A 20,624-nucleotide genomic window follows, 5' to 3' on the forward strand; every position below is an offset into this window, starting at 1 on the left:
ATCTGACGTCCATATTTGTTTCAGTGATTCATCACTTATGTCACATAAACTTTGTAAAGCCTTTTTGAAAGTAATCTTAATGCTCAAACTTCCATATAAAGAACCATGGGCACCTTGGGATTTGAGTCTGGTACTTCAGTCTCTGATTTCTCCCCTTGAAACCTTCAGCAAGTTATGATTTAAAGTTCTTGTCCTGGAAAACTATATTTTTAATAGCTATCATGTCTGCCAGAAGAATATCGGAAATATAAGCCATGTCCTGCAAACCCCCCTACTTGATTTTTCATAAGGATAGGGTCTCCCTCCGGAACAAATCCATCTTTCCTAGCAAAGATTGTTTTCGAGTCAAATATCAATCAGACTTTACACCTCATAGTCTCTCTCCCAAGTTTTCCAATAAAGGGGAATACTGTTTGCATTTACTAGATGTTCACAGACAACTACGTTTCTACCTTCACAGAACGAAGGATATCAGAAAATTGGACCAGCACTTTATTGCCTTTTCTTCAGTTTCTTTGGAGAGTTCAATTTTTAAAGTTACGCTAGCTAAATGGCTTAAGGACTGTATCACCTTTGTTTACAATAAAAAGACTCTCTACTCACCATGACCTGTAAAAGCACATTCAGTGAGAGCTATACGAGAGCTATAGATAGCATTATCTGCAGTTTTTCATAACAGAGCATCTTTAGATGATGTTTGTGCAGCGGCAACATGGGCATCTCCTCATACCCTTATTACTTATTACAAACTGGACCAGGTCTCTAGGGGACGCGCATCATTCGGCTCAATGGTGCTCAGTAATATTCTTCCATGAGACCTCCTAAGATTCAGGTAGTTAGGGACTCTGTCCCACAGTCAGGAATTATGTGAAGACTGACAACATCAATTAAAGAAGTTATGTATTACCATAATGTTCCATCTGTGTTGTTGATCTTCACTAATCCTTGACATTCCCTTCCTCCTTCCTCCGCCTTTAGAATGCTTGGTGGATTGAATGTTCTCAAAGACTGGCTTCATTAGTGAGCAAAACCATGCAGACCACTACTCTGTAACTCATAAACAAATGCTTTAATATAAAAACAATAAAAGATGTGCAAATGTAAAACCAACAATATAAAAAACGGATAAGCTCTTTCAGGTATGATCCCTTCTTCATATCTATCCTTTCAATGCAAAGTGTTCCAAAGATAAAGAAAAAACACCCAATCAGCAAAAGGGTCTCTGCCCTTTCAAAATTGGCTTAATAGGAAGCACACCAGTCAATTCAGGTGATTTGTCAGCCTGTAGCTCGGCTAGCCAATTAGATTCCTTTATCTCCATTTTGTTCACTAGATTACCACCCCTCTCATCTACTTCATTTTCTGTAACACCATGAACACAGACCTGTGGTTAACATTCAACAAAATATGTTGTGCCATGGAATTATGTTTTAACTTTAGCCTTATGTCACTCATATGCTGCAAATGCAGTCTTTAAGCAACCTATTGTTTTTTTACCCACATAAAATGAAGGACATTGCTAACACCTAGCTAAATGTATGTCATTTTTGATAGAGCAATCCGCAGGCAAATGAGAGGACAGTGTATCTTTCTCGTGATTGGATGTTGAAACTGATTCTCTTTGCTGATACGTTGACAAGCTGTACAGTGCCTGCACAGAAATGTACCAATCTTCAAGGGTTCTCTCACATTACGTTTTAAAGCACGTCTAGATAACATTCTGTTTAGATTCATATTATTCTTGAACATGGAAGAGGGGTTATCTCCTACAATCTCTCTAATACCCTGATCAGTCAGAAGGATCTTCCATTTGTTCTTGATAATGCAACATATATCGCTGATATCACTACTGTACTTTAAAGTAACCCTTGGGTGCTTAGAAACATTAAGTTCTCAAAGTAGTATTTTGTCATTGACAATTAAAGTCTCTATTAAACCATGGTGTACCCTGGGTATTTCTCAAATGACTAGCATCAATGACCATACTTCATAACTTCTGCTCCTTTTAACCATTGACTTTTAAGTGAGTAACTAACACTTGAGTCTCTCTCTCCGAAAGATATCCTCCTCTGTGCATAACCTAGAAACTCTGAGAGCCTGTCCTTTGGCAATATTAGAAAAAACATACCATGGTTGCATACTATTACGTGCCAAGAAATTGTTTTTCCAGCACTTAGATGGTAACTGTTAGCAATTCATCCAAATGAATGATAATCAACTGAGAGTCCTTAATGTTTTTATATATACAAATGTGTATGTATAAACATTTATATATATTATATCTATACAGATATCTGTAAATTATTACACTATTATATGCTCTATGAAAATACTCACCTTGATGGTTTACATATACTTTCCTCCATGAAGCTGTGGTGGATATCTCCTCTATCCAGCATCAACTGCTTGAGTTCTCCTTAAGTTTGGCAGGTATATACTTATTATGTGCTAATTGTGTAGATAGAAGGTTGCCATTGTCATTTACTGATTTTTGGAAGTTACTCAATATTGACTAAGAGGCAGATTGGTGGGCTGTACATAAAGCTTGCTTGTGTACCTGTCGTTGTCATGATGTATGATAGAACTGTAGCTTATGTATTTCAGATGTGGTATCTTCCAGAAGCATATTGAATTTTTATTGGTAGAAAGGATTAACCCAGTCAACTACCCATCAACAGAGGAGTCTGTTGTAGACCAGTTGGTATGATAAGAACTTTTGTCAGTTCACTTTTTGAATCACACATTGCAGGCTGTTGTCCTCATTTCTCTCATAGTGGGCATACTTAGTATCTCAAGAAGAAAGAATGACCCTCAGAACAATAGCTGGGAGAAAAAAAAATTTCGCCTCAAAGAGCAGTGGCCACATAGTCAAACAGCCAAATTCTAAATAACATTATTGCATATATCTCATAATGCTAAGAATCAAAAATAATATATGTTCTTCCCATGAAATAAACTAGACTAGTTCAGTTTAAGCAGAATTACATAGTATGAATGTGTACAGTGGTACATTCTGACACTCTGCAAAGGTTAAGGCAGATATTATAAATGCATGTGTACTCTTAGTTAGGGGTTGTCAGATAGAGGAGCTGTGATCCATTTGAACTATATAAATGTGTATGAAAACAGTCCGTGCTGTAAAGGTGTTGACACTTTGTAATCAGAGGGTGAAAGCATATTAAAAATAAAATTAATTTAAGAAAATGGAAAAAAAAAAAGAACCACAAAGAAGAAGCTCTGAGGAAAGGGCACTGACCACAAGGCCAAACTCTGAAGGAGAAGCATTACTACATATAGCTTGTAATATAAAGTATTGTGGGTAATATGTGATAGTTTCCATGAAGTGAATTAGAATCTCTCACTTTAAGTAGAATTTCTAGTTATAAAAATGGCATCGGTACAAAAGAAAAGACAGCAGGTACATACATATACTTCATCCCCATTTAGGGATCATCATTGTTCCATAAATGCTTGATGTTTGTTTTTTTTCAGAACATTTGGATTTCAGTGATGGTTAATTCTAGTCACTTGCCAGTGGAGTTAAAGGTTGTGATTGAAATGATTCTTAGCTATCTGCTGTATTCTGCCACTTACTCAATATGTCCTTCCTCTGCTTCTGGCCTGAGCTTCTTTTGCTGCCCTAGCTGATTCTTGACAGCATGTCTTACGGAAGCTGATTATTCAATACACACTGTGAGGCAGACCTGGAAGATATATCCAAGAAAAATTTGACAGTGCGTGGTTGTTAGTGATTTTAGATGGTAGGATATTTCAATTATGCTTGGTGTGATGGTTAAAAACCATCTAGCTTCCACAAATTCAGAAGGATGTGATCACAGTTTTTTCAGGCTAAAGTTGAAATGTTGTGATCCAGAATAGTGTGGGTGTGACTGTTATTATCCTGAGGCTTCTCTTTCATAGACTCCTAGAGCTTAGAAGGCAGAAATAGTTTATGGACCTCTCCTTGTCAGTATCCAACCTCATAGTGCAAAACAATTCAGGCCCAGGCTAAATGCATAGATGTGCATGCAGTCCTGAAGTTTTACCTTAGAGGAAGCAAAGATGTCACTGTTTTTTATATAATGGCGGATAATTCCAAAAGGGAGGAATCATTGAGTAATAAATATGTTGTCTATCATGTCATATTCATTTGTGGATGTAATGTCAAGTCTTCACTTTCAGTGTTTGTAGACCCATTTGTTTTGTGGAGGTGTAGGAGATCAGAGAAACTAGGGTCCTTAAAGACACAGAATGCAAGACACAAATTAAACACAGGATTCTATAAGAGATGGAGTGTAGGCACAGATCAGGTTGAAATTAAATTTTTTATTGTCATATAGAAGGGGTCATTTTTTGCCACTTATCCAGTATAACTTGCTTCTTTATGGTCAACAGCTACAGCTAAGTTCAGACCTCTAATGTGGTTTATTAATTTGATTACTTCTGAACTATGGGGAGGTTTGTTAGTTTCCCACCACTAGTACATATTTTTTAAGCTACTGACATCAATAAGTTTAGAATTATATTGTCCCCTCCTCTAGTTATTATTTTCCCAACCCAATTAAAACAGGAACTGGGAAAGTTCTAATGGCTCAGAGGACAGGATATTACAAATATCTTGCAGGTCCCTTTTAAATTTTTCTAAGGAAGGGCATTCTCACAGGATATGAAACCAGTCCTCTAAGGCATATCCCCTTCAGCTCCAGCAAATGGAGTAATTCTAGGGTATATTCTGTGCAACCTAAATGGGGGTATAAGAGTTTAAATAAAATTGCCATCTGAAGAATCTAAATGTACAAAATTCAGTGTCATATCTTAGGGCTCATAACAGGGCTCCCCATTGTTTCCTAGAAACTTTTATTATCTCTGCCATCCAGTATCCACTAGAGCAGTCCTGGACAATAATGTAGTTGAACAGTGAGTAGTTTTAACTTGTATTCTCCTTGTATCTTGGTATCGTTCTGGGTGAGGGTAAATTTCAACTTGGAGTCATAGTATTTCCTGCATTCAACATGCATAACAAGCTCCAGTATGTCTGTCTGCATGTCCTTCTGAGTTTTTCACTTCACACCTACATGAAACCTTAACCTGGTTGTAGTCATATTTGTCTTATTGAGGGACTGTAGTGCCCTCATTATGTCATTGGTCTTGGCATTGGAAAGTCAAACAACTCTCACCCTGTATTTATGCAGCCTAGTGAGTGTAGAGTTAGTATGCCTGATGATGGAGTCACCAGTTGCTAGGATATTTCTACTGTTTGGACACACAGATTTAGGTGCAGTGGAAGGTTTGGAGTCTAAAGTATGGTGGAGTTGTGTTAGTGGTTAGCTGTCAATCCTATTTAGTCATGATTCTTGGTGGCTTGTAAAGTTAATTTTATTTAGAATCACAGCATATGTTGGTTTAGTGTTATGTTGTGGACTTTTGGGTAAGTTTGTGTTGCTTACTTACCATTTGTATAGTTGAGAGGTTCCCTCCAGGTTATATAGATAGTTGTATCTTTCACAAATCTTGTCATGTTGGTCAAGTAGTAGTTGGTTGTCATTGTGCATGAAGCAGTTTCTATACTGTCTTAAAATACCAAGTGCAATGAGGCTGGCAACAGAAGGAATAGAGGTTGGCTGGGCTTCCATGTTTGCCATGTGGGTTGAATTATCCTGGGCAAGAATGAATATATTGAACCAGTGTCGTCAGTAGGCAGAGAAGATAAGTTCAGTGGATAAACAATGCTGTAGGGAGATTTACTAGGTGAGGTAAGGATGCTGTGTTGGCTGAGTATCCAAATGCAGTCGCCATATCCAGGATTTGCTTTTTTTTCCCTTGGAATTATGATCTCCTCTCCCCACACAGAACTGAGTTACAACAATGCATCTGACTGTTAAAGAGAGCAAGGACCACAGCTGGTCTTGCTAATCCAGGAATCAAATAGCATCGATGTTGACCCTTTTGAATTATGCAGATTACGCAAATTCGTCAATGATATACTGTGTCTTGTTCCTTATCTGTTCTGTAATGTTCAATACCTAAAATTTCACATTCATTTGAAAGGCTTCATTCTGAAGTTCATCAGTTTGGCTTGTTCTGTCAGTGCAACCAGTTCCACAGCTCATTGGTAGCATAAATAGCACAAATATTCTGTTTCAGTCTATATTTAGGTGTGTAACAGTGTTATTGTGCATGAAGAAATCAGTACCCCTACCACAATTTTTATAGTGCACTGTTACATTTTGTGTGCACCGCATTACTTTAATTTGTCATGTAATAAAGTAGGTCTCTCAAAACTGTACTTGACACAGTGCTCATTGTCAATGGAGAGTGGCTTTTTTCATCTAAGTTGCACTGTCCTTTCTCCTCAAATCAACCTCCAGTGAACAGGGCTCAGTATTCAGGAGGAGAACATTATCATGTATTATAATCTTAGCGTGATACAGTACACAGGATACCATATAATGTAAGTGAAGACAGAAACCTATATGAATCATAATGGAAGATTGCATTTTTAATCTTTTTTTTATATCTGTAAGGATGCTTCATAAAAATTTCTATTTGTATTGTAATTATTCTCTTAATAATCCTGTTTGATCCCTGAAAAAATTGTAGGAACCTAAACCTGTTGACTGTTATGTCATTACTATTATCTTTTTGTTTTAGTTTGCTGCCTTGGATCCAGCTAGATGGTGATATACTTTATCTGTCCCAAGCTGCTGATATTAGGGCTTTTAAACTTCAGCCTGAGAAGTATAGTTTGAAGCGAAAACCTTTGGTTGTGTACACTGGTCACAGAGAGGATGTGTGCCGATTTCTGCTAACCAGTTCGCATATTATCAGTGGAGGAGGGTAAGCTGGAAAGTACTGTAACTACCTGATGAAACTATTCACATCCTGACAGCTGTATAATTTTAGTGTTTGTTTGTCAGTGTGAGTGAAACTTCTTAGCTGCAACTTTGTGGTTTAAATTCCAACCCCATAACTTTGGTCTTAAGTGATTTGCTAAGTTGCCCATTTTTAAAACAGATATTATGGAAATCAGATCCTGATCTATGTAATGTAGCTTGTTTAATGCTTAGCACGACAGATGCTAAACTGTATTGTCATTTAGCAGTAAAGCTGTCCAAAGATTGTCTGCTTAGGATTTACTTACAAGTTTATTTATTTATTTATTTATTTATTTATTTATTTATTTATTGTGAAAACAATCAAAAATGTTCTTCACTGTGTAGAAGAACCACTCATGTTGCTATATAACATTCTTTATTAAGTAATATCAAAGTAAAAAAAAACCTCTAAAAAGTTAATAGCTCCCTAACCCACCAAATTAGGTGCTTTAAGTGTTATGATTGTAATATGTATCTTTTTATTAGTGTTGGTAATGGAGCGTTTTGTGCAAATACGAATAGATCTCATTATCCACTGAGTTTTTATACATGTAAATCAGATTAAATTGTTTACAGTGTTGTCTGTATGACTTGTGAACAATTATATACAGCCAAGACTAGTAGAATCTGAGCATATTTATATAATAAAAAGGATCAATTGCATACACTTTTTAAACACTCTATAAATTGCTTTAGTTTAAAAAAATATTTGCAGTTTTAGATCATGCACCAAAGAATGTTAAAGAGGGGAATAGAGAATATTTTGAATGTAAATGGCAGTTGAGATTAAATCCATGCATAAAGTTTGGTTTGAATCAAGCGGTTAATTTCAGATGTTTTTTAACATTTAAAGGAATGTTTAATTGAGGTCATGTGAACAATGAGTTACCCATATGTCCATAGTAAAATAGCCTGATGAAGTCTACAGTCTCTGCATTTCAACGAGAGAGATTATTAAAGCACTTGTGTACTGTTTACTTTGGGATAATTTATTAAAGAATTTTGTACTGCAGAACAGGTGGTTCCTTTGTGGTTGAATAGATCTTTTTTATTTGTTGTACAGAAGATCTCCAGAAGCTGTTTATATATATATATATATATATATATATATATATATATATATATATAATGTGTATAGTAAAATACTAGTGCTTAAATAAAACAAATTTGAGCACGGTATTTTAAAAATGGAAGCTTTCTTCAAATTCACAGGTGTAAAAGAAAGATATTGTTTCACGTGTGTTTGTGTGTGTGTGTGTGTGTGTGTGTGTGTGTGTGTGTGTGTCGTAGGCGCATGCACAAACCCAAATTATTTGCCCTTTTCCAAATAGTGAAGAACTCTGAGATGAGTATGGGGGCTGGAGAAAGGGTTGCTGCCCCACGTAAAACACTACTTTTGGATAAATGCCCATGTAAGTCTTACAATTATTATCCTTATTTTTTTTTACATTTGAGTAGGAGTGTTCACTGTTTTAGCAATATCTATTTTTACATTGTTGTGCTATGTCTTCCTCACCATTTTCTCCATTCTCACTATTGCCAACAAGTTGAAAAACAGTTCACTTCCTAATTTATTAGATTGTAATGCTGACATTTCACTCATTTAATACATGACAGTAGCAGTTTGAATGTAAGAAAAATAAATGGACCATAGATCCACACTTTTTCTGCTTACTTTGTAGTAATATAAACTGCTCTCTGTTTTTTGGTCATGCAAGTTTTAAAAGTTAACTTCTTATTTTCAGAATTTTTTCTAAACGTTTGTATTTTATTCAAAACTTAAAGCTTTGATGTCACTCCATTCTCCAGTGTGACCTCTTCCCCTCTGCAGTTTGCTTTTCCTGATGTAACTCTTTCAGTTTCAATTATAATCATAAGTAGATCAAAGTGCTTGTGCATCAACAAGATCCCTAAAGCCACTGGGAAAATTAGTGTAAATGTCACCAAGGAAGACATACGAAATGTTGACCTTCTTAGTTAACAGTTCTTAATTCATATAGAAAAATTGTGCTATTTGCCATTGTGTATACAGACTATAGTCATTGCCAAAAATCAGTCTCTTGTCTTTAGTCTTGCGTAGCTTCCCTGGGTACCAAATAAGGACAAAATCTGATTTTTAATTTTGTAAGTTTTAAGACGTACCATATATTCTAGGTTTACCTTTCTGCCTCTGTTATACCACAGGCATAAAGTCTGTGAGTCCCTTCATTTTTAATTTGTCTAAAAGGTAAGTCAGTCCAAATTGCCAATTCATCCTGAACAAATATTACATAATTTTTGGGTAATGGTTTTAAATTCTGAAAATAATAAGTGAAAGTTCCAACTGTATGTCTGAAAATGAAGACTTGCATATGCCAAATTCAAGATCCTTGTGTCTTGGACTATTCCCTTTACACCAGGCTATGACAATCTTTGAGTTAGTACATATAGAGAGTGTGAGTATAGAGGGTGCAGTCCCCCCCACACCCCAATTGAGGGAGTGAAGGTGGACTTGCTCACCCTGCAGAAAATAACTTTAAAGAAGAACAGTAATTGTTGAAATTTGATTTTGCCCTTTAGTTTTTTTTTTCATAATTCCAGAACTTACAAGTACAGGCATCAGAGTTACAACAGGGAACCCAATCTTTCAGTCTTTGCCATCTTCCATATTTAGTGCTCCTATAATTTGCATATTTTCTCCAAGCTGCATCATTAGTTGCTTTTCTTTTATTGCTGCCAACTCTGTTAATAAATACATGCATTTTTCTTTTATACCGTGCCTTTTATGTGCCCTTTTTGCTTCTGCCCTTGTGACTGTCAACTTGCCCCACTGGCTTATTTTATTAGCTCACTCATTTCTCTGACTGGAAAAAGCTAAATAGCCGATTTGTTCCTCCCAGGGTGAGAGCAGACCGGCAGGGAGAGTTGTCACTTTCCTTTAAGGACAAAGGTTTTACTTATTAAGCTTTAGCCACTCCGTGAACACACAATAACCCACTGTAGATTTTGGAATGCAGTGGGCATCATTCAGGGCATGTCACCCACTTCTTCACGTAGCGTAACCACAGAGCACTGCCCAACCCCCTTGGAGCTAGCACTCCTATGTGATCTCTTGTCTATAGCAGGGATTCTGTTACAAAATTGTGCTCCCGAGACCCGTGCCTCTTACATCCTCTTCACAGATGCATCAGTCCTTTCCAGTATGTCACTTACAGCAGGTGCCCAAGCTGCTAAATGAACTTAAGTTGCATGGTTTGTAGTTGGGCTTTATCCATATAATTCAATGCAATTGTCTTATGTCTCAGTTTTCTTTTTGCAGCTCTTCAGAGACCAGTGCATGTGAGTTCATAACATCCACCATATTTGCTTCTATTTAGTTTGCTTCTGTTATATAACTAGCAAGTTGAATATTTTTTCTTCACTTTCCTAGTTTTAGTCAAACATAAATGCTGTTTACTTTTTACAACTTCAAAAAAACATCATCATCATCATCTTCTTTCGGCTGTTCCCGTTAGGGATTGCCACAGCAGATCACCTGTTTCCATTTCTTCCTGTCCTCTGCATCTTGTTCTGTCACACCAACCACCTGCATGTCCTCTCTCACCACATCCATAAACCTTATCTTAGGCCTTCCTCTTTTCCTGTTACCTGGTAGCTTCATCCTTAGCATCTTTTTCCCAATATACTCAGCATCCCTCCTCAGCACATGTCCAAACCAACGTAATCGTGCCTCTTTGGCTTTGTCTCCAAACCTTCCAACCTGGGATGACCCTCTAATATACTTATTCCTAATCCTGTCCACCCTTGTCACACCCAGTGCAAATCTTAACATCTTTAATTCTGCCACATCCAGCTCAAACTCTTGCCTTTTTGTCAATGCCAATGTCTCCAACCCATATAACATAGCTGGTCTCACTACCCTCTTGTAGACCTTCCCTTTCACTCTTAAAGGTACTCGTCTGTCACAAATCACTCCTGACACTCTTCTCCACCCACTCCATCCTGCCTGTGCTCTCTTCTTCACCTCTCTTCCACACTCACCGTTACTCTGAACTATTGACCCCAAATATTTAAACTCATCCACCTTCTCCACCTCTACTCCTTGCATCCTCACCATTCCTCTATCCTCCCTCTCATTCACACACATATATTCTGTCTTATTCCTGCTGACCTTCATTCCTCTTCTCTCTAGAGCATATTTCCATCTCTCCAGGGTCTCTTCCACCTGTTCCCTACTCTCACTACAGATCACAATGTCATCTGCAAACATCATAGTCCACAAAAAAAATATAGGTCTTAAATTATTTCAGTTAACTTTGAAATAAACAAAACTTATTGTGACAATAAATGCATACATTTCTCTATTGCACCATCCCATCACCAGAAGTCCTGTCATATAGCAGTTCTTGATCAAAATCAATGTGCACTCTAGTTGTAGCTCAGATTACCCTACTGACCGAGTAAAAGTTAAAAGAAATTGTCGTATCACCAGAACTCATTTGGAACTCCTTTAAGTTGACCAGTCTGTTATGCTTGGGAATTAGCTACAGGTGAATGTCCATTCATCTGGCCTGGCTTCCAGAGCTTTATTTGGATGTTACCAGCATGGAACTAGTCTCCTCTCTACGCTAAGGACATCAGTAGAATACTTGACATGAAAGGGAGAGCACTCTTTGCCAGGTATTTATGGCCACAAAAAACTATCAGTAGTCTGTCCTTCAGTTTTTTGCAGATCTCTTTCAGAGCAAATGGAAAATATTCTTCTTTATGCTGATCTAGCTTGTACATTTGCTTGATATTTATTGTATTGTATTGTGTTGTATTGGCCAGTTTTTGCTGTGATTGTGGAGATTTCTCCAATGCCAGTGCCATTCTGAAAAGATTACCAGCAAGAGTGCCTGTCAGAGAAAAATTCTACCCATGCGCTATTATCTTTAACGATGCCCTTCCTTTGATCACAGTTACAGTATTCCAGTACTACTGGGTTATCTCACTAAGGTTACCTGACATCTGGGCAGTGTACCAAAGCCATGATCCTTCCATATGCTCATACATCTGGCGCATGATCTAAACACATGGGCATAGGTACGTAAGTGGATGTAGGAGCAAAAAACCCTTAGACTATCTTGCCACCAGTCTGAACGCAGGATCTTTACTCCCATTGATCTAGTCACCATTGTCTATACTTAAACAGGCAAGTGCCCCATTGTGGAACCTGTGTCTTTCATTGAAATATTTGCTGATGTCAGCTAAGAGAGGGAAACGTGACTGTGGTAGACAGATACTTTATAAAGACCTCTACTCCTGGTGCTTATTTTGTGTAGGGACTGAACACAGTTACAGAAACTGTCAGATCTGTCAGTCATTTGTTCATAAGACCCTCTGTTCTCAACATTCCTAGTCAAATATATCAGAAAAAGTGCCTTGTGCAAACCAAGATGGAGGAACCTTCTGCCTTGGATGTCCTGCTTGCACCCCAAAAAATGTTAAAGAAGGCTTGGCCTGAACTGTCTGCTGCCCATTTTAATTTGGATGTACCCATTGGGATGCTGCAGGAATCCACATTATATCCAAATATCTTTCAAACACCTGCTACTGTGACCACACCAGATGCTGGTATGGTGTCTGAATCTCTCACCTCTGTGAGACTGTTTGTATCGATACTGTTGAAAAGGGGAGAATCGAGAGTGATTGATTTAGAGGAACTGGCGGGCATTCCTCAAATCTTTGCATAGGAAGGGATGCCTGGAACTTTGATGAAGTCTGCCAGGGTTCTGACCTGCCACTCTTCGTAAGAGCAGACATCACCCCTAAGAAAAAGAAACAGAAAACTAAAAATGTTTTTCCTGTTTAGACATCTCAGGAAAAGGAATGGGTAAAGTTCTCGCAGGGCCTATATAAGGCCATGTTGTCTCTGAAATAGCCATCATTCCTTTCATCTCCTTCACTTCCGCCTCCCTCCTCAGAAGAAACCACATGAATTTTTTGTGGTGGAGGTGGAATTTGATTCTGACAAAGATTCCTTAGCTTATTCATCACAGATCCAGTCTTCTCGTCATCTTGCCTCTGATGATGAGGACACCTTGCCCTATGACTCCCCCCTTCAGGAAATGTCATTTGGGGAAACTATAACTAAAATGATTCCACACTTTGGTTTGGAATCCAAACAGGTATCTGATGTACAAAAAATATACTATAATTTGATGGATAGGGGCTCCTATGCTGTGTCTTATCCCTTCAGTCTTGGAGGCCTTCCTGTTTGCTTTTGCATTCAGTTCAGCAACTTCTGATTCCCAGCTTCCAGCACCAAAGAACCCCAATAGGTTTTACAGTATACCTGAGGACCTTAAGTTTCTTTACAAAAATTCTGTAGAAGATCCTTCTGCCTTATGCAGTTCTGCTGACAAATCTACTAGCTTCTGCCAGCAGCTAATGGTTTGTCATCTGACAAAGATAGTAGGGCAAGGGACAGGAATGGGAAAAAGGTTTAGACCTCTGCCACTGTTGTTTTGAGAGCTGTAAATTACCAAGCTCAAATTATAAAGTAACTTTTGTCCATTTTAGGGGTTGTTAATAAGACAACAGCTAATCTTAAGGATTCCGATTCTAAGCAACAAGCAATTTCCATGCTTAGACAAACTAAACAAGTTGCTAGGCATTAAATGCAGCTATGATGCAGCAGAGGATTATTACAGAGCTGCTGCTACTGGATCAGTTATTGGAAGATTTGTTTGGCTTTGCCTACAGTCCCTACCTGAAGATGTAAAGGTGAAGCTCTTGGATTCTGTCACTGGGAACTTTTATTTGGACCCTTTGCAACAAAACTTTTCAAAATTCTGTAAGAGAAGGTCAAAATGATGTAGGACTTTAAAAAAAATGTTCTCACTTTATTGCTTAAGTATCAAAGAAATGACTCGGCTAAGCCAACTTCCTTTTCCTGTAGGGATTACAAACACTCTCAAAAGTCCAGGAAAAAGCCAAGGAAAGGATTTCATGATAAGTCTACTAGACACTCCAAGTCTGGAAAACCTCCTTTTCCAGACAAGTCAGCCTGACTTCCTGCTGCCACCTATTCCCTCATGGTTCAGGAATTCCCTTGTCAAAAAGTTTAACATTGTCCTTTCCAGCATGGGAATTCATCACTATAAACAAATGGGTATTATCCATCATTCAGCAATGTTACAAGATGCCTTGGAGAGAAATTGCATTGTTGAGGGGTATTCTTCCTTCTTCTTCCAACCAAGTACATCCAGTTTCTCCTCTCTTACTGCGTCTCCTTCACTGGGGCATCATAGAACTGGTGCCACACCAGCATCTTGGAAGAGGCTTTTATTCAAGACTTTTTCTGGTCCCAAAAAAAGAGGGTACTTGGAGAACCATTCTGGATTTATCTTACTTTAACACTTTTCTAGCTGTGCCATCTTTCTAGATGCTAGCACTGCAAACTCTCCTTCCTTTCATCCTTTCTCAGGTCTTTTTGGTCTCCATAGACTTGAAAGATGCATACCTGCACATTTCCATTCACACTACCTGCAGAAAATTCCTCAGGATGTTCATTGTGTTTCACTGTTGCAGTCATTACTCTTGGGTTAACCTGCTGGCAGGCTACCCACAGTCGGCCTGAATTCCAAAGTCTAGGTCCGGCATCAGTTGCTGTCGCCTCCTCCCTGACATCAGTGCACCAGGGGTATAAAAGATGCAGCCGACGCCATTTTCCTCAGTCTTTCTTGCCGCGCAGTGCCCAAAGCAAAAGCAGTTCGCAAGTGCCAGTTGGCCGACTCCTGAGATTTTCAAATACGAATTTCAGAACCGAAGTCTTCATTAAAGCTAAGTACCCCATTGGGGAAACTTTTTTCTTGCTCCAGTCTGATGTCAGAAAAAGTTAACAATTGTATTTCTTCTGGGAAGCAAATACCTCATAAGGATTTTCACTCTTACTGTATTCCTTGCCTAGGCCCTGATCACAACATTGCTAGTTGTCGGTTTTGTGCTCGATTTAACCAGCTCACTATTAAGCGTCGGTTCGATTTTGCATTTCATTACTTTGGCCGAAGGTTTAATTATATAATGCCATCAGAACAGCCGACGACCGGAGTTTACAAAAAACGCAAGGACAAGGAAAAGGACAGGCATCCGAGATCCAAAACTGACGACGAGGCCTCCATTAGGCCAGTCGCCGGTTCTCAGTGAGGCGCTTTCGCAGCCCCTGGCTCCCACTACCTCAGAGCCACAGACCGCTTCCCACTCCCACGTGGAGCCGTCTGGGCCTCTGGATACTCAAGGTATTGGACACTCGGAAATCATTCCCTCAGATGGGTCCGGAGCCGCTGAGCAGGCATCGGCTTCTGAGGGTGTTTTCAGACCTACACAGTTATATGTTAAACCATCTTCAGCTTCAAAGACAAAGACTAAAGCAGCTCTAAAGACAAAGAAACAAGTACAGCATTCTCCTACTCAGACTTCCATGCCTAAAAAACAGATGCTTAAAATGGCCGAAGACCTAATTACTTTGATCAGGGTTTCCCATCCCCCTCCTGATAAGAGGCCTAGATAAGAGACAGAATATGATTCTTCTGATCAGGTTTCTATTTCCTCTGATTCCTCTTCTGAACAGGATTATTCTATGCCTCCCTATGAGGACTCTGATGCTGAAGAATCCATTCCTTCAGCCTCTCCTCCTGAGGATTATTCCTTTGGGGAAACCCTGCATACCATGAGGGAGCATTTCCACTGGGAAAGCCAGGATTACTCTGAATCTAAGAAAAGGCTCAGAGACTTTTTGTTACTTGTACAGCACAGACCCCTTGCTACTCCACTTGTTCTAGATATTGTAGATGATGTATTTTCAGAGTCCGGCCTGTCCCCTGACTCTTTACCCCCTGCACCTGCTAAACCGGACAGATACTACAGTGTCCCGGATTCTCATAAATTTCTATATAAGAACCTCGTGCTGACCCAGAAACTATATCTCAGGGTCCCAAAGGGGTCAAAGCTTCCACTGCAAAAAACCCTGTCCCCTCTGATAGGGATTCTAGGGCACTGGACAGATGGGGGAAAAAAGTTTACACTTCTGCTACCTTGGCTATAAGGGCTTTGAATTGTCAATTTCATATGCTTAAATATCAGCAATACTTAATGTCACTGCTTAAACAGAAAATGTTGACAAATACTGAATATTCAGAGAACAAGGAATTGCAGGATTTATTGCATGCAGCTGAACAAGTGGGAAAGCATACTTTGCAATGTGGTTATGATTCACTGAAGGCCTCTTGCAGGGCCACTGTTACAGGTTCTGTTATTAGAAGGCATGCTTGGTTAAAGGAACAAAATCTGCCTGATCATGTTAAAGCAAAATTATTAGATGCTCCATTAAATCATGATACATTGTTTAGTACTAAAGCAGAAGAGGTGTTGGAAGAAAATGGAGGATAAAGCGAAATCCATGCAGACAGTTAAGGATTTCTTACAGGTACAGCCACCCAGGTTTAGCAAGAACTGGCCTTCTAAGAATTTGTCCTTTCCAGTGTCAGACAAACCACAAAGAGGCAGATACAGACATCCCAGAGGCAGATCTCAGCCCCAAGGCTCATACAGGCCTAAACAATGGGGTGCTCCTACCTCCAAAAGCAGAGAAGACAAATCACAACCTTACAGGAAACAGTCACAATGACTTTCCTCTGCCAGAGCCAAGCACTTTTCTTTTGGCAGCCCCCTTAGGGGGGAAACTAGCACTTTTTTCATCAAATTGGCAAAAGGTTACCCAAGACAAATGGGTCTTGAACATAGTGTCTCAAGGCTACAGGTTCCATTTTCACACCCTACCAAGGGCAAAGGGTATGCCAGACCTGCCACACAATCAATGGGCAGAGGGACAAAAGCAAATTTCAGCCCTCATGGACATGAGGACCATTCATCAAGTACCACAACAAGAGCAGGGACAAGGATTTTACTCCAGACTTTTCTTAGTACCCAGAAAGGACAAAACCTGGAGACCAATACTGAACCTGTCTATACTAAACACGTTTCTGGAAGTTCCAAAATTCAAGATGTTGACTCTACAGCAGCTACTCCCATGCTGGGCAAGAAGGCTTGGCTCATAACTTTGGACCTAAAAGAGGCATACCTGCATGTCCCAATCGGACAATCTTGCAGAAGATACCTCAGATTCATAGCTGCATCAATGCACTACCAATTCTCTGCACTGCCCTTTGGCTTATCTACTGCGCCCAGGATATTCACAAAATGCCTGGCACCAGTAATTGCATTCTGCAGACAAAGAGGAATTCATATATACCCCTACTTTGACGACTGCCTTATTCAAGCAGAGAACAAAGACATTCTTCTAAAGCATCTGGCGTTTGTAAAAAGATTACTAATTTGCCTAGGGTACACAATAAACGAAAATAAATCAGAACTAGTACCCTCTCAAGAGATAATATTCCTGGGTGCAAGCTTAAATACAACTGCCCAGATGGCTTATCTCACGCCAGACAAACAAAAGCAACTGACTTATTACTTCAAAAAATTGGCAACAAAAACCCAGTTATCTGCAAGGAAAATCCTGCAGGCCTTGGGTTTCATGGCATCCTGCATTCTACTAATTCCATATGCCAGATTGCATATGAGGAAGCTACAATGGTATCTAAAAAGTGTTTGGACTCAGCATTGCCACAGCCTGGAGACAGTGATTACCCTCATTCCCTGCCTGCAACAGGAGTTTTGATGGTGGGCAGAGGCCTGTCAACACAACAAAGGTCTGCCATTCACTTTACCCACAGCCAGACAGACACTGACAATGGATGCAACAGATTATGCCTGAGGGGGCCCATATGGCAGGAAAATGTATTCAGAGCACATGGCCTGCAAGCCAGATGCATCTTCACATCAATCAGAAAGAGATGCTAGCTGTTCAGAATGCCCTGACAGCTTTCAAGGATCTACTTCATCCAGGACAGCTACTGATAAAGACAGACAATACTATGGTCATGTGCTACATAAACAAGCCGGGAGGTACACATTCCTACCCCCTCTGCAGACAAGCAATAACCTTATGGAACACAGCATTGACTTATCAAGTTCACCTGCAAGCACAATTCCTGCCAGGAAAAGCAAATACTCTGGCAGATGAACTAAGCAGAAACCTCATGGATCCCCACAAGTGGAAACTGGATCCACAACTCTTCAGCATGATAACAAGGAAATGGGGACACCCAGACATAGATCTATTTGCCTCCCCTCACAACTGCCAGTTACAGAGATTTTGCACAAGGATTTATCACAAGTAAGCATGGAGAATGGACGCCCTATCCTTCAGCTGGAAAAATCACACAGTATATGCCTTTCCTCCACTGCCTCTCCTTCCCAGGGTACTCCTAAAGGTCAGACAAGAGAAGCCAGAAATGATACTGATTGCACCAGACTGGCCACGCCAGAACTGGTACCCAATCCTAAAGAGCTTGTCTCAAGGTCCAGCATGGGTATTGCCTCAAACTTCTCACTTGCTGACCCAACAAAACAATCAGATCCTGCACAGCCAACTCAGGACCTTAAATCTGGCAGCATGGCGGATACTGTAGCCATTCAGAACAATCCTCTTTCTAAAGCTGTTATGGATGTTATCTTGGAGGCCAGGAGGCCCAGTACCAGAAAATGTTATGCAGAAAAATGGAAGAGATTCTGTGCTTGGAACCAGGAACAAGGCATTGACACGTATGTACCAAATATCCCTCAGATTTTACAATACGTAACTGAGATGCTGGATAAAGGCCTTTCTTTCTCATCAATTAAGATTCATGCCGCTGCCATTTCAGCCCATTACAATACGGAACCACCTATCTTTTCTCATCCTTTAATAAGGCAGTACCTCAGAGGGGCCAAAAACATCAGGCCTCCAAGGAGGGCACCAATTCTCGCATGGGACCTAAATTATGTCTTGGAAAAACTCACTCTGCCTCCTTTTGAGCCAGCTTCAACAGCGGATATAAAATTCTTATCCTGGAAGACAGCTCTGCTCCTAGCAATAACCTCTGCAAGACTAGTCTCGGAGTTGCAAGCACTCATGGCTGTGGAGCCTTTTATCATTTTTCATCCAGACAGGGTTTTTCTGAGGACAAACCCAGCATTTATGCCTAAGGTGGTGTCCAGTGTGGCACTCAACCAAACCATTCACTTGCCTACTTTTTATCCAAATCCACAGAACAAGGGTGAGAAAATTCTGCATTCTTTGGACATACACAGACAGCTACACTTCTATTTGGACAGAACTAAAGCTTTCAGGAAGACTGAGCAACCTTTAGTGTCATATGCTTCAGGATCACAAGGAAAGGCTATCTCAAAACAGACTATATCTAAATGGATAGGCCATTGCATCCGTTTCTGCTATTCTCAGCATGACAAATCAGTGCCCAAGGACATTAGGCCTTATAATACCAGAGCAACACTTCAGCAGCCTTTCTCAGAGGAGTACCAACCAAAGACATCTTAGAGGCTCCAACTTGGAGTTCAGTGCACACTTTTACAAAGCACTACCACTTACCTCTTTACTCTAAATCTAGAGCAGGCTTCGCCACTGCAGTTCTGCAGGGCCTCATAGCCTCTCCTAATCCTATTAGCCCAGCCACCCATCCTCAGCTTTGGGATTCAACCCAAGAGTAATGACTGCAACAGTGAAACATGATGAACTTAGTACAGTTGTGTACCTACCATAAATGTAGATGTTAGAGTGTATTCACTGTTGCAGTCCTGGTTACCCACCCACCATCCCCCTTTTCTTTGCTGGGACTTATCTGTACTTCTCTATCCTATACAACTTATGTAGTGTATTTGCTTGTAGATGAAGGAAATGTTTATTTTTGTGCATGCATGCTTTATTGGCATACCTTTCAGCTTACCTATTTGGGGGCACCTGACATCTGAGGCAAGAAAAACTGAGGAAAATGGCGTCGGCTGCATCTTTTATACCCCTGGCACACTGATGTCAGGGAGGAGGCAACAGCAATCGACGCCGGACCTAGACTTTGGAATTCAGGCTGACTGCGGGTAGCCTGCCAGCAGGATAACCCAAGAGTAATGACTGCAACAGTGAATACACTCGAACATCTACATTTATGGTAGGTACACAACTGTACTTTCTTTGCCTTTTCATTGCACTTTGACTTCTCTTATTTATCCTTTGGCTTATCTAAAGCTCCCAAAGTCTTCTCAAAGTGTCTCACTCCAGCCTTTGCCCTTTGCATAAGTCATGGAATACAAATGTTTTTCTTATCTGGATGACATTCTCATCCAGTCAGCCTTTTAGAACACTCTAGGCTTGCACCTCAGTTTAGAGTTTCACTACTGCAGTGACTGGGATTCATATTTGACCTGCAAAAATATTCTCTAAACTCTTTCCAGGATCTGATTTTCTTGGGTTGTAGACTGGATACCCAGCCGATGACTGCCTTTCTCCCCAAGAGAAAGTACAGTCCCTCTTCTTCTCCTGCTTCCATTCCCTACTCCCCCTTCAATCTTTTTCTGCAATGGTGATTCAAAGAACCCTGGGATACATGGCAACAAGCATTCCAGTGGTACCCTTTGCTAGGACATGAGAATGATCCAGTGGTACCTAAACTCTCTATGTTAGCTGCACTGTATATAGCTGGATTTGATGCAACTAAATCCAGACCTTCCATTTTGCCCACTCACTTCCAACCAGACAATGCACACAAATACACAGGACTTAGCTTGGGGAACCAGGACAGCCTCTTCATCAATTCAGTGCCAGTGGTCTTC

The 20,624-nt window shown here is 39.9% G+C and overlaps 1 protein-coding gene across 2 annotated transcripts in view; it reads left to right on the plus strand.

Moving 5' to 3' along the window:
* The window catches only part of FBXW4 (F-box and WD repeat domain containing 4), a 2,126,835-nt gene that overhangs the window by 273,214 nt on the left and 1,832,997 nt on the right, over nt 1-20,624 (plus strand). For both annotated transcript variants that reach the window (XM_044056341.1, XM_044056343.1), the window contains one exon: nt 6,652-6,837. In XM_044056341.1, the coding sequence (XP_043912276.1) occupies nt 6,652-6,837 (186 nt within the window). The remainder of the gene's footprint in view (nt 1-6,651; nt 6,838-20,624) is intronic.

The sequence above is a fragment of the Protopterus annectens genome, chromosome 14.part0 (assembly GCF_019279795.1).
Source record: "Protopterus annectens isolate FY-2018-M chromosome 14.part0, PAN1.0, whole genome shotgun sequence".
NCBI classification, from domain to species: Eukaryota; Metazoa; Chordata; order Ceratodontiformes; family Protopteridae; genus Protopterus; species Protopterus annectens.